Here is a 12,191-nt window from a genome sequence, read left to right as displayed (position 1 = left end):
ATTCTGAATTCTGGGGTGATAGACGGAGCGGCATGGCTAGGAGGCCAGTTGGGTATATGGAAGACAGCGATTGGCACCGTCATCCCTGCGGGTGTTGGTCTTTTGCCATGTCGCACATCGATAGGGTACGTGACCACATCTAGGAGTACCATGATTCCGTTCTGAATAACCCATTTTTGAGCACGGTTCATAGGAACTTCTAAGGATTCGTCCTGTCGTGGCGCGAGCGCCTGACCAACGCTGACTGCCTCTGTTTCGAGGCGTCGCTAGGGTCTTGGACACTTTTACATGAGCGGGAGAAGCTACCTGTTACCAATTTATGTATTATATGCAAAGAAGTGGGAATTAGGTGCGCCCAGAGAGACATTCCCCCGCTAGCAGCCGTCAGAGATTTGTCCTTCGTCCTCGCCTCGATGGTTAGGATAGCCGCCATGGCAATTCTGATAGTGGAGAAGCGGGAGGCCTCGACAAGCTACAGGCCCAGAACACATACTTTCCAAGTTTCGTTCCGGGCTGTTGGCCATTTTAATGAGGCTGGTTGCGATGGTCCTGAATATGAACATGCTGGCTGTGGTGGTGGTTGAGTTAACGACTTGGTAGTACTAGTATTATCCGTACTATATAGTATACTACCTAGGTACGTACTATGTAATGTGGAGTCCAGCCTGGAAGGTCCCAAGGTCCCCTGATCGACAGCGTGGGTCGCTCCCGCCTGTGGCCACGGTCCACCTCGCTGTGGCGGGTGCGCCCACCACTTGCGGTACCTGCAGCGATAGGCAGCTTGAGCCCCAGTTGGATGTAACTCGTCGACGGGTGCCAGGCTGGCCAGCAGCTGCGCCTGCACCCGCTGCACCGCCGCGCCATCTCCTTTCCGCTGACCTCGGGGGCTAAATGACGTTACATACCTGTGCGTCTCCAGCTCTCCCCATCCTCGTCCCCATCCCCATCACTCACAGCGCCTCCTCCCCATCGTCGCCTTCATCACCCACCTCTGGAGATGCACAACAACCTCCCTCAGCGCCGCCTCCGCACCGCTGAATCGCGCTGAGGGCCCGCTCCCTTGATCATGGCGCCGACCGAGGTCCCTAGCAACATCCGCGTCTTTGTCCATTGGCACGAGCAGACCGTCTTCGCAGGCGAGGAGGTCAAGTGCACCATCACCTTCAAGAATGTCGCCTCGACACACGATCAGCAGAGGCAGAAACAGCAACCTCAGCAGCAATCTCAGTCCGACCGCCATCGCCTGACCTTGCCCTTGCATTCTCGCGCCAAGGCCAGCAGTGGCCTCACACACCCCCCTCTGACGACCACGGGGAGGGGCCATCGTCGCTCGGCTCTATCGCTGAGTGTACCGTCCTCAGGATCGCACAGCCGCTCAGGATCCATACAATGGCCTATAAGTGGCAGTGCGTCGGACAGCCGTCCGGGTCACGCGCATAAACGCTCACTCTCTATTGTGTCCATCGGCTCCGCAAGCACCATCGATGACCAAGCTCTCCGGAACGAGAACTCCTCCAATCCCTCCAGACCCCAAAGGCCAGCACGTGGTCATAATCGCGCTACGAGTTTGCAGATACTGCCTCGGGGTCAGCCATCGCCAGCTGCAGGTCCTCAATCCGGTACGAATCACACATACTTTTTCAACTCCTACGGGGGTTATTGCACAAGCTAACTATCTGTTAGGCAGCTTTTCGAACAGACATCAAGGTTCGCCGCTCTACAATGCCTCATACCCACCTGACAGGTTTGGAAGAGCGCGCAATGGCAACGACAGCCGGGGTCCTACGAACCCAGCCGTGCCGCGCAGGTCGTCGCGAACGTCTTCGAATCCCATTCCCGACTTTCGATTCCCAGCCGCTCCCCCCCCCTCCTCGGAGACCTCCAGCTCGAATAAGGCGCCGGCGGAAGGTTTTCTGAGTCCCAAATCCGGGCCGGCGGATTTCAACAGAGGTTCATCGGCTGGGGAACGACCACTGCCTGCGGCTAGGATCCTGTCGAGCACGAGCATGGTTGGTGGAACTCCCAGAAGCAGCGCAGAGTTTTACTCAATGAGCAATCACTCTTCGGAGACGCTGGCATCCGAGTACGTGACTCAACCGGCGCGAGGTCACACAAGGCCCCCTCATCTTCGTCGAAATTCGAGCCTACCGCAACAGTCGCGATCTCCGGAGGCGCTAATGATGGGTTACGCTCAAATACAAGGCTCCTTCACTCTAGATGGCTCGCTTGTCAGTCTCGGTCCCTTTGAAATGGTTAAGAAGAAGGCTGTTGTGGGTGGTCGCGGAGGAGGAGTCGTTGGCTTAGATCATACAAAGCGGCGAGAGAGTGGCTTGCTTGGCGGCTTCGGCTGGGGGAGTATTAGCAATTCCCTGGGTGACTTTCTAGGAGGGGGGGAGCTGAGCACCATTAGGGAGATGCGAGGGGCGACAAACTCAAAATCAATCCCGCTGCTGAACACACCCCAGTCGATTCTCTTTGTCGACCTACATCTGGCACCAGGCCAGAGCCGTACTTTCGAGTATACCTTCAAGCTCCCCAAAGGCCTACCACCGACTCACAAGGGAAAAGCGGTCAAGATCTCTTACAGCCTGGTCATCGGCACGCAGAGGGCGGGTGGCGCCAAGGAACAACAGGTTCGATCGGTAGAGACCCCGTTCAGGGTCCTTGGAAGCGTCAACAGTGTTGGAGAGATTCTCGGTCACGACTTGATGAACCCCTACATTCTGCTCAGGGATGAGGCTCAGGTCAAAAGTCACAACAACAACAAGAATGCCAGGACTCACAAGAGCAAGGCGCCTTCAAGAGCCCCAGCAACCCTAAACGAGTTTCTCGGTTATGTGGATGAGCTTGTCACCCGTCCTAGGGACGGAACAGAAGGCAGTTTGCTCTCACCGACCGCAGAAGGAATCTCGCGCCGCCCCTCTATAGCGGAGGAGGCTGCGCATACAACATCGAAAGATGCGATTCACTTTGCCATCATGAGGAGTAATATGGCCAGCGAGGGCCAGCAGAGTCCGAATCGTTTCGAAATTGCTCGCAATGGGCTACGAGTCGGCGTGGTAATGCTCACGCGACCTTCATACAGACTGGGGGAGGTTGTCACCATGGCTATTGACTTGACAGACGCCGACATTCCCTGCTACGCTGTGCATACTACTTTGGAAACATCCGAGAAGGTGGACCCATCGCTTGCTGTCCGTTCCGAGTCGAGCATCCACCGAGTAACACGGAAGGTGTATGCCACGTCGTCGGATACGACGCTATTCTCGCGCCGAGTGGTCTTCACGCCCACCATCCCCATAACTGCCACCCCTGAGTTTGTCACGAGCGGCGTCAGCTTGGAGTGGAAGATTCGGGTCGAGTTTGTGGTGCCCTCACGCGGGACCAACCCGGACGCAGACGAAGATGCGCTGCCGGTTGCGCATCCGCTTCTCGAGCAAATCTCTCAGGACGAGAGGGGCGGGCTGGTGCTCGCGGCCGTGGAGAACCTAGCGTGTGAGAGCTTTGATGTGATGGTACCTCTGCGGGTATACGGGGCCGTTGGATCAGGTCTTGAGCGGCTTGAGCGTGATGAGGCGTCTGTTGAGGGGTTGGCGGCATAAAGGGGAATGGTGAGTTGTTTGGTGGCTGGATATATAGGGGCGGGCATTTCCAATATCACGAACTTGGTAGAGGATGATAGACATTAATATATGCCGATACCATTACAAATTCGTGATAGGAGACACTCCTCCATGGTAGGGGCGACCTCACCGGGGTATTCTTGGATCACCCCAGTTAGCCACTGAGAGGAGACCAGAAGGAGAAGATAGAGAGTAACACCATGTAACAAGTTCATCCAAGCCCATCTGAGACGTGACAGAGAAGGTGCATTTGCTTGTCATCGTGACAGTCACCCCTGAAGATAACGCGGTTGGCTGGCCTGCTCCGCGAAAGTTGAACTTAGGGACTGGAACCCACGGAAGCCCTAGTCTTTGATAGCGAGGTACAGCCGTCGCCAGGCATGACAACTGCGCCGAAAGAGGTACCCCCCAATGGCCTTCAGCTGCCCGCTCCGGGTGGGGGGTATGTGTGACGGGGCCGGGGTGCGAGGCGCATCTTCATTTACCCAGCAGGTGGTCAGGGCGCTAGCTGGGGTGGCCGCGAGGCCGGCCGGCCGCCGACTTGCCGAATCATGAATGGGATATCTAAGGCCGGATTTGAGGTGGAGGGACGTGCGTGAGACACGTTGGGATTTCTCTTCGCACGGAGAAAGTAATACTATGTACTCCGTAGGAATATTACCGTGCCCGAGAGATGGGGGAGTTTGGTATGGGAGGAGAAGCTGGGAAATTCATCTCTATGCTCATTGCGTTCCCAAAGACATTTCCAGTATTGCATGTCTCCGTTGGCCCGAAGGTGATGCGACTCAGCTCAAGTTGGAGAGTCAGGACGAATGTCGCAACAGCCCTAGACTTACATCGGTGAGCTGGGATCTAATACTCGTAGCGTGGCTGGACGTGGCAGCGGGTTTCCAAGACCACTGGAGTCGATACAGAGCACATCATACTTGAGGCAACTCGGAATATTGATGGCTCAATCTCAAGTGGTCATCCTGCATACTAACTCACCTAATAGTATTGCTATTCTTTGGTTACTGATAGGAGTATTTTTAGATTGTGAGTACGAAGTACCTACTTATGACTTCCACATTCATAGTCAAGCTGAGGAAGCTACGAGTAACGGGAGGCAAAATCATCCAAGTGCCTGCCGACGCAGACGCAAAGAACCCCCCGGTCATGATTGCCCACCTGCTTTAGCGCGTAGTGGAAGCCCCACTCTAGGTGATGGCCCCCGCACCTGACCATTCACAGGCGCCCCCAACACCCGGCCCCCCGGACAACGAACAGGAGCACCGCCGCCATTCGCAAAAACAAAGCAGGAACCCCCTGCAACCTCTTGACCTCGTTGCACAGCTGACTTCGATAGCTCGTCTGATTTCTGCCTCGTCATTCACATCTCCGCAGACCTCACGCACTCTTTCCGCGCCTGCCCAATCGCCTCTCGTGGAAGCGATGCCTTTTCTTTTGCTTCTTCAGTCACTGTGAGTTGTCTTTGCTCTAGCTGTCACCCTGTTCTAACACGTATAGCACTTGATAAACTTCCGCCCTCGGCTTATACAACATACCTAATTAGACATATTTCCACTTTCCGCGTCACAACCACGTTCGAGTCCTCGACCGACAATCCTTTCATTTCTCCTTCGTCTTTATGATATCCGACTCTCTCTCTCTATTTATTTCAACTCTTCCGAAGCTTTCTATATGAGCCAATGGCGCTGAGATGGCAACTCCTTCAAACAACCGCCTGAGGTTGACGCCGTCCAATTCCCCGTTTCTATCCCGACCCTCGAGGTCAAATACACGCCACCGAGCCGTACATGAGTCGCGGCTGTCTCTCAAGAGAGTAATCGGAACGACGTGCTCCTGTCCTTCGGGATTTCATACTGTCAACGATTCGTTTGCCTATATTGCTGGTGGCGCTGTGGTGGTGGTCGATGTTGATGGAGAGAACTACTCGCAACGCTTCTATCGAGCACGGCCTACCGCCCACGCCATTTACCCCGCCACTACTTCTCAGAATGCGCCCTCAACACCGACTGGGACACCCAAGGCAAACGACAGCCGAGGCCGTGTCGCCCCACGAGACTCGCCCTATGCCAGTGGCTCAGAATGGTCCGAGTCCCCAGGGTCCAAAACCTGGAGCAGTCGCGAGCGCATCAAAGCAGCCACCTGCTTGTCTTTGAGCCGCAGCGGCAAATACCTGGCCGTGGGTGAGACCGGGTACAACCCACGCGTCCTCATCTTCAACCTACAGGACGCCTCCTCCGACACCCCTCTGGTGTCTATAAGCGAGCACGCATTCGGTGTCAGGTCCGTCGCCTGGTCACCAGACTCGAGATATCTAGCCTCTCTAGGCTCCGCAAATGATGGCTTTCTGTATGTCTGGAAGATTGACCCCCGAACCGGCGCCGCCAGGCTCTTCCAACAGAACCGCTGCACATCTTACGTCAGGGACATGGTATGGCTGGGCAACTCACTCATCACCTTAGGCGTGCGGCACGTCAAGATGTGGAAGGTTGAAGAAGGTGCCGCTACATCTCCTACAAAGTCCAAGTTCCTCAGCGAGTCCGTGAGTTTGACGCCCGCGTCTCAGAAGACATTGCCTGGACGGAACGTGTTGCTAGGCAACCTGCTCGAAGCCACATTTACTTGCGCCGGCGTCGACGGCAAGAAACTCTTGATTTGCACCGAGGCCGGCGATGTGTGCATATTTGACGATGATGACAGGCAGATGAAACTGGTTAAGGTCCTCAACCTGGGATTTTCTATTACTTCTATTGTCATTTGGGGCAAGGTTGCGTATGTGGGCGGCAAGGAGGGCCACTTCGCGACCTTGGAGGTCGACGGCATCATAGACGGCAAGGAATCAAGCGTTCTAAGCACAACCATGACATCACAAGGGGTCATTGCAATGGGCTTCCTGACGCAGAAGCTCGTGACAATCGACTCGAACCACTCAATCGACATCTGGAACCTGGCACGCCTGCCTGGTGACAAGGCAGAGGCCGGTTCCCACATAACCCTTCCAGGCCACGGCGAAGCCATTGTTGGAATTCAGCCGCTTCAGAAGCCAAACCGCATGGACGCCGCCTTTGTTACTTGGTCCGGCTCCGGCATTGTTGCATTCTGGGACTTGGAGGGTTGCGTCAAATCACTTATTCACATCCCCGTGGACACATCGGAACAGGATGCCGAGATGGGGTTGCTGAACCAGATGACATGCGCTCGTGTTTCCAAATACGGAAAGCTGCTGATGACAGCAGATCGTCAGGGTGTCCTCAGAGTTACTGACATGGCCACAAGCGAGTGCTTGCTCGACACGAAGGCGCACTCGGCCGACTGCCTATGCATTAGCATATATGAGGACGACACCAAGCTTCTCATGGCCTGCTGCGGTCGGGACCGCACGGCACAACTATTCCACCGAAACTCGTATGGGGACATCGAGCATTTCCAGACCATCGACTTCAACTCCAAGGTCGTTCAGGTGTTAATCCCCTCCAACGACAAGGTTCTCACCTGTTCCATGGACCGCACGTTACAGGTGCATGACATTCTCACCAAAGAGGACGAGCCTGATGTGCTCGCGGCTGTCTCCTCGAGAGTAATCACCCTAAAAGCCTCCCCCACGTCAATGACTATGGGACAGGACAGCCAGACAGTGTTCGTGTCCTTCTTGGACCGTTCCGTCTGCCAATTTGACATTACCACAGGTCGCCAAGTATCCATCTTCAAGTGCATGGATGAGGGAGGCACTGAATCCGCAGTGCTAGACTCCTTATCACATGGGCAATGGCCGCCTAAGGATATGGACTTTTTACTTGGAACCTCGAACACAGACAAGTCAATCAGAATTTATGACGCCAACTCTGGCGCATTCTTAGATCGCGAGTGGGGGCATACGGAGTCTATAAACGGTGTTTGCTTGATTGACGACGACGATGGCACCAGGAAGGTTGCCAGTGTTGGATCAGACGCCACGGTCATGATATGGACGCTTGACTTGAACGATCAGTCACCCAAGTCGATGAGTAGGGATCCGTCGCCCGTCAAGGATGCCACGACAGGCCGGCCAACTCTGCGGAAGGTCCTCTCCAAAGCTGAACTAGCCGAGTTTCAGCGTCCGTCCCCGTCCGCGGGCCGTCAGACATCACCGCCGCGCACGCTACGACGTCGAACGTCCCGCATGAACCTCGGCGCCGTGACTATCAAGACTCCGACTGGCAACATGCATTCAAGTCCAAGTGCCATTGCTGAGAACACGCCTTCGCGACGTCCGTCTGCGGACAGACCGTACAGCCCTCCGTCAAGCCCTAGGTCGAAAGTGACACGGCGGCCATCGCTCCCCGGCGTCGGCCCTGTCCCTCGCAAGAAGACATCTTCTTCGAGCCTTCGGAGCGCATTTGGGACATTGAATATGTCCACAGAACAAACTTGTCGCACACTGCGGGCGTACAGGAAGAAGCTCGTCTCTGCGGAACCACTGAGCCCAGAAGTCCTGACAGAGTTAGATCAGGAGCTTCGTCTGACAGCAGCCGCCCTGGGAGACAGGGCTATCAGGAGCAAAGCTATGAATGAGACCGTGCTGAGCGGGCTCCTAGACCAGTACTCGGAGAGACTCGTCACGTTGCTGGACGAGAAGATGAGGCTCAACTATCAGCCCAAGGAGCATGGGCAGAGCAGTCCAGTTGAGGATAGAAATGGGAGTGTAGGCGGCGATTCTGAATCTTCGTCGCCTTGAGTTTTGCAGTTCTTGCACTATTGGAAACGCTACCTGGGCCGGGGTAGTAAGGCGTCAAGGGTACGTTATTTGGGTTGCAGGTTTCGGCAACATTCAGGGTATAAAGCCAGGGGCTTAGGAAAGAAGAATGCTGCACAAGCGACACCGGGAATGATACCAATAGGACCGGAGTTTGGGTGTGGCACAGGTGGTGCCATCTTTTCAGCCGGATCTTGGATATTTTGATTGCCTCTAATGCATCACCAATCTGGAGCTACCATACACAGAGTGCTCGTGCTCGTAATCGTATGCTTTTCATTAGGCGGCATCTGCCGTATTAATCACGCCTATGTTCCTATGAATTATGTAGTTAGGTGTCGCCATTGTTCGATTGTCGTCCTCAGGGGTATCACGTGATGGAAAGGCTCATTGATTGCTGTGGCTTGCGACCGAAGCGGGATGATTTTTGAGAGTTGCGGAACCTTCCTTCCTCTTTCATTCCACTTTTATTTCTTGCACACCACACCGAGCGACATCGACCTCCATGTAACTACATCACGTGACTTATGCGAAAACATCATCACAGTCGGCGAACGAACGCAACTGCCGTCAAGGCCGCAAACGTCCTCTGAACCGATGAGAGGCGCCAAAGTCACCCTTTCGCGAGTCGGGGTGCCTGGGCCAAATTGCCTGTACGTGTTTTGGCTACGTCTCTGAACGACGATGCCACGGTCGCGGCTTTTGATGGGTCCCTTGATGACGAGCTAACCTCCGCATTCGCAGACCGTGGCGCCGATTCACCTTGTTGCGACACGTGGCGGGCACCTCGATCGTTGGCGAGGTGCAACAAGCAGGGGTATGAATCACCCGGCCGCCTATACGCACCTTGAGTCGCTGCTACTGTTCGAAACGGTCCTCAAAGAGGGCGTCGACAACGCCGCCTGGGCCCGCATCTCCGAGCGTCTCACCAACAATGCATTCATCAAGGGCGACGAGACCTTCGACGCGGCGCGACTAAAGCCCGACCCCCTGCAGAACTTATTCTTTCGCATACTTCAGCAGGAGCTGTGGGGTGATGGCCCGGGCGATGGGCCGGGTTCTAGGAAGAGGAAGCTGGACGGCGTGCCGCTGCCGACGTTGAAGGACCTGGCCGAGAATGTAGACAAGGTTCCCTTGATTATCAGTCGCCTTTGGGAGCGCTACAAGGCCCACAAGGTCAAGCAGATCCGCGATGATGAGGAGCAGTATGATAAGATCCAGATGGACCTTCGAGTTCTGGAGAAGAATGAGTCGGAGAGGTTGAAGAGGCTGGCGGCGGCGAACCAGAATGGACAACAACAACAACAACAACCGCAGCAGCAACCTGCGCTTGCCCCGAGGGAAGTCAAGGCGACACCGCCATCTACAGCTGGGATGAGCACGTCTCCCGCCACGACAAGCGCGACTCCTGCTGGCGTCAAACGGGGCCCGGTACCGAATACACCAGTTGTCCCCCCGAAACCCCCGGCTTCGACCATTGCGCCGCCCAGTCACCTTCCAGCGGGGACTCCTGCTGTCCGACCAACTCATCCTAATCAAGGTGCGAATGGGACAGGCTCCGTTCTGCAGGCTCCCCAAGGTGTCAACCAGCATCCTCCACGGGTCTTGCAAGCGCCCCCTCCAGCTCCCAACGTGCCTATCTCACCACGTCCTGAAGTTGCGAAACCCAAGGAGGGTGCTGCTCCTCAGACCGCAGCGGCACAGGCCCAAGGCACCTTGAAGTGGGAGAAGCCATACCAACCTCCTGGGACGGTGCAACCCCCAGCTCGACAGGCCCAATCGCCAGCACCGCCGAAGGCTGTCACTCCACAACAATACGCTCAGAACCAGCAGCAGTGGCAGCAGCAGCAGCATCAACAAAACCAATATTATCAACAGGGGCAGGTCACAGCCTCGCAACAAGCATCTCCACCGCCACCCTCCCAAGCGAAGCCCGTCTTGGTGCCTCCTCAGAATGCCGGGAATGCGGTGCCTCAGATTCAGCCTGGTCCTCCACGGCCAACAGGCACAGCGCCATCACCACAACCCCGGCCGCAGTCGAAGACCCCGGTTCCTCCTCCTCACCGTCCTATCCAACCCCAGCAGCCTCATGCAGCTCAGCAGCCGAGGCCTATTGCTTCAGCATCACCCACTCCTCCAACAGGGACCGGAGGCTTCGCAGCGCCGCCCCAGAGATGGCCCCATGGCCATGTGCCACAAGCGCAAGGATCGCGCATGTCGCCGTCCGCCTCGCCAGCACCACATGCTGCGCAGAAGGATAAACCATTTACGTCGCCTTACGGTGCCCAAGCTCCCCGGCCAGCTATACCCGAGCATATGATCCGGCATGCGGCTGCGGGAACACCAACCGCCAGGCGTACCAGCACAGTGGCGACGGCACCGGCAACCCCCATCCAGCTTAGCCCCGTGTCGCTGGTTCGCGGGTTTGGCACGAAATGGGCACCCCAATCTACACCCTCAACGCCGGGTCCGCTCAATGACGAGCCTGCAAGTCCGGCGTATGAACCGGTTAGCCCCCCACAGCGCCCGGCCACCCTACCGCGACCTACAACCCTGCCCACTCCCCTCAAGCTGCAGGATCAGGCTACCCCGCGGCCCATGAGGAGGAAGCGAGAGCGAATGAAGAAGCTTCGAGATGCCAGTGGCACGCCCATGGGAGAGCACCGGAGACGTAGCGAGTCGGTTGCCTCCGGGGCAGACGAGCTGTCGCTGGATCATCCCGATACTATAACCAAGATCAAGGATGAGGACGGTACGCCTCGGTATCATGAGGAAGTTGGTGACACGACGGCTGATGAGAGCATTCATGGTCGAGGGAGTATAACCACGCCGGGTGGTGTATCCAGGATTCTCAAGCGGAAGCGTCAGGAGACACCACCCGAGCCACCTGGGCCACCAACCCAGGTTTTGTGGACCAGAGGTTTCACCAAGGTCTCTTCATCAGCCCTTGATCAGATCTCGTCCCATCGGGATGGGAACATGTTCGCGACGGCAGTCCGCGAGAGGGATGCGCCCAACTACCGCCAAATTGTGCTGCAGCCCCAGGACATTACCTCGATACGCTCCGCCATCAAGCAAGGCAACAAGGCTGCCGTCCAAGCAGCCAACAGCCTCCCAGGCGGAGACCCCGGCACCACGAGCCTCTGGCTGCCCATATCAGAGGACCTGACGCCACCCAAGGGCATCATCAACAGCGCCCAGCTCGAGCGCGAGCTCGTCCACATGTTCTGCAACGCCATCATGTACAACCCAGACCCCGACCGGGGCGTCGGGCAGCGCTTCCTCAGGCGCGGGCAGGAGGATGAGGAAGAGGTGTTTGGGTACCGCATGGACGAGAATGGGGTAGTGAGAAACACACAGAGCATGTACCTCGAGGTGGAGAAGCTCCTCAGCGACCTGCGCAGCGCCGAGAAGGAGCGCACAGGCCCGCCACCGCTCTCGACACCCAGACCCGCCAGCGTGGCGACTCCAGCCGACGACACGGCCGAGGAGGAGGATGAGCTGGCGGCCGACGGCGAGGTCACATCTGGGACGGCCAAGCGACGACGGACAACCATGAGAACCTAGGAGGGCAACATCACGGGACGGCGCAAGGATTTGGCCCGTTCGGAGCGGAGGCAAGGCGTGTGGCGGCGTTGACACTTGAGATTACGCGGGGCTCGTTTACGAAAGCTTTCTGCTTACGGCATTGTAATGCATTAATTGTACCCATGGTCTATCTTTTGTGTGACATCGCTGTGCAAGCCCTGGAGATGTATAGGAATGTTCACCCGAAAAAGGAAAAAAAATAAATCATAAAACGCCTTGCCGCTGTGTCCCGTAAATAATGT

At 56.5% G+C, this 12,191-nt stretch overlaps 3 protein-coding genes across 3 annotated transcripts; all 3 read left to right on the top strand.

Annotated features, from left to right (window-relative positions):
• Nucleotides 1-1,066: 1,066 nt before the first annotated feature.
• RGP1 (Rgp1-domain-containing protein) lies at nucleotides 1,067-3,602 on the top strand (the record flags this gene model as incomplete). Its single annotated transcript, XM_083195821.1, has 2 exons — nucleotides 1,067-1,227; nucleotides 1,745-3,602. 2 exons carry the CDS (start codon nucleotides 1,067-1,069, stop codon nucleotides 3,600-3,602), a joined length of 2,019 nt encoding a protein of 672 aa, XP_083048837.1.
• A 1,720-nt stretch (nucleotides 3,603-5,322) lies between these two features.
• On the top strand, nucleotides 5,323-8,343 carry ACO1O0_006428 (WD40-repeat-containing domain protein; the record flags this gene model as incomplete). The annotated part of the gene is made up of 1 exon (XM_083195820.1): nucleotides 5,323-8,343. One exon carries the CDS (start codon nucleotides 5,323-5,325, stop codon nucleotides 8,341-8,343), a length of 3,021 nt encoding a protein of 1,006 aa, XP_083048836.1.
• Nucleotides 8,344-9,045: 702 nt separating this feature from the next.
• Nucleotides 9,046-11,928, top strand: ACO1O0_006427 (uncharacterized protein; the record flags this gene model as incomplete). Its single annotated transcript, XM_083195819.1, has 2 exons — nucleotides 9,046-9,053; nucleotides 9,177-11,928. The coding sequence occupies 2 exons, from the start codon at nucleotides 9,046-9,048 to the stop codon at nucleotides 11,926-11,928; spliced, it is 2,760 nt and encodes a 919-aa protein (XP_083048835.1).
• Between the last annotated feature and the right edge of the window lie 263 nt (nucleotides 11,929-12,191).

Source organism: Amphichorda felina (genome assembly GCF_050947745.1).
Source record: "Amphichorda felina strain 45539 chromosome Unknown scaffold_6, whole genome shotgun sequence".
Taxonomy (NCBI): domain Eukaryota; kingdom Fungi; phylum Ascomycota; class Sordariomycetes; order Hypocreales; family Bionectriaceae; genus Amphichorda; species Amphichorda felina.
This window is presented reverse-complemented; position numbering and strand designations above follow the sequence as displayed.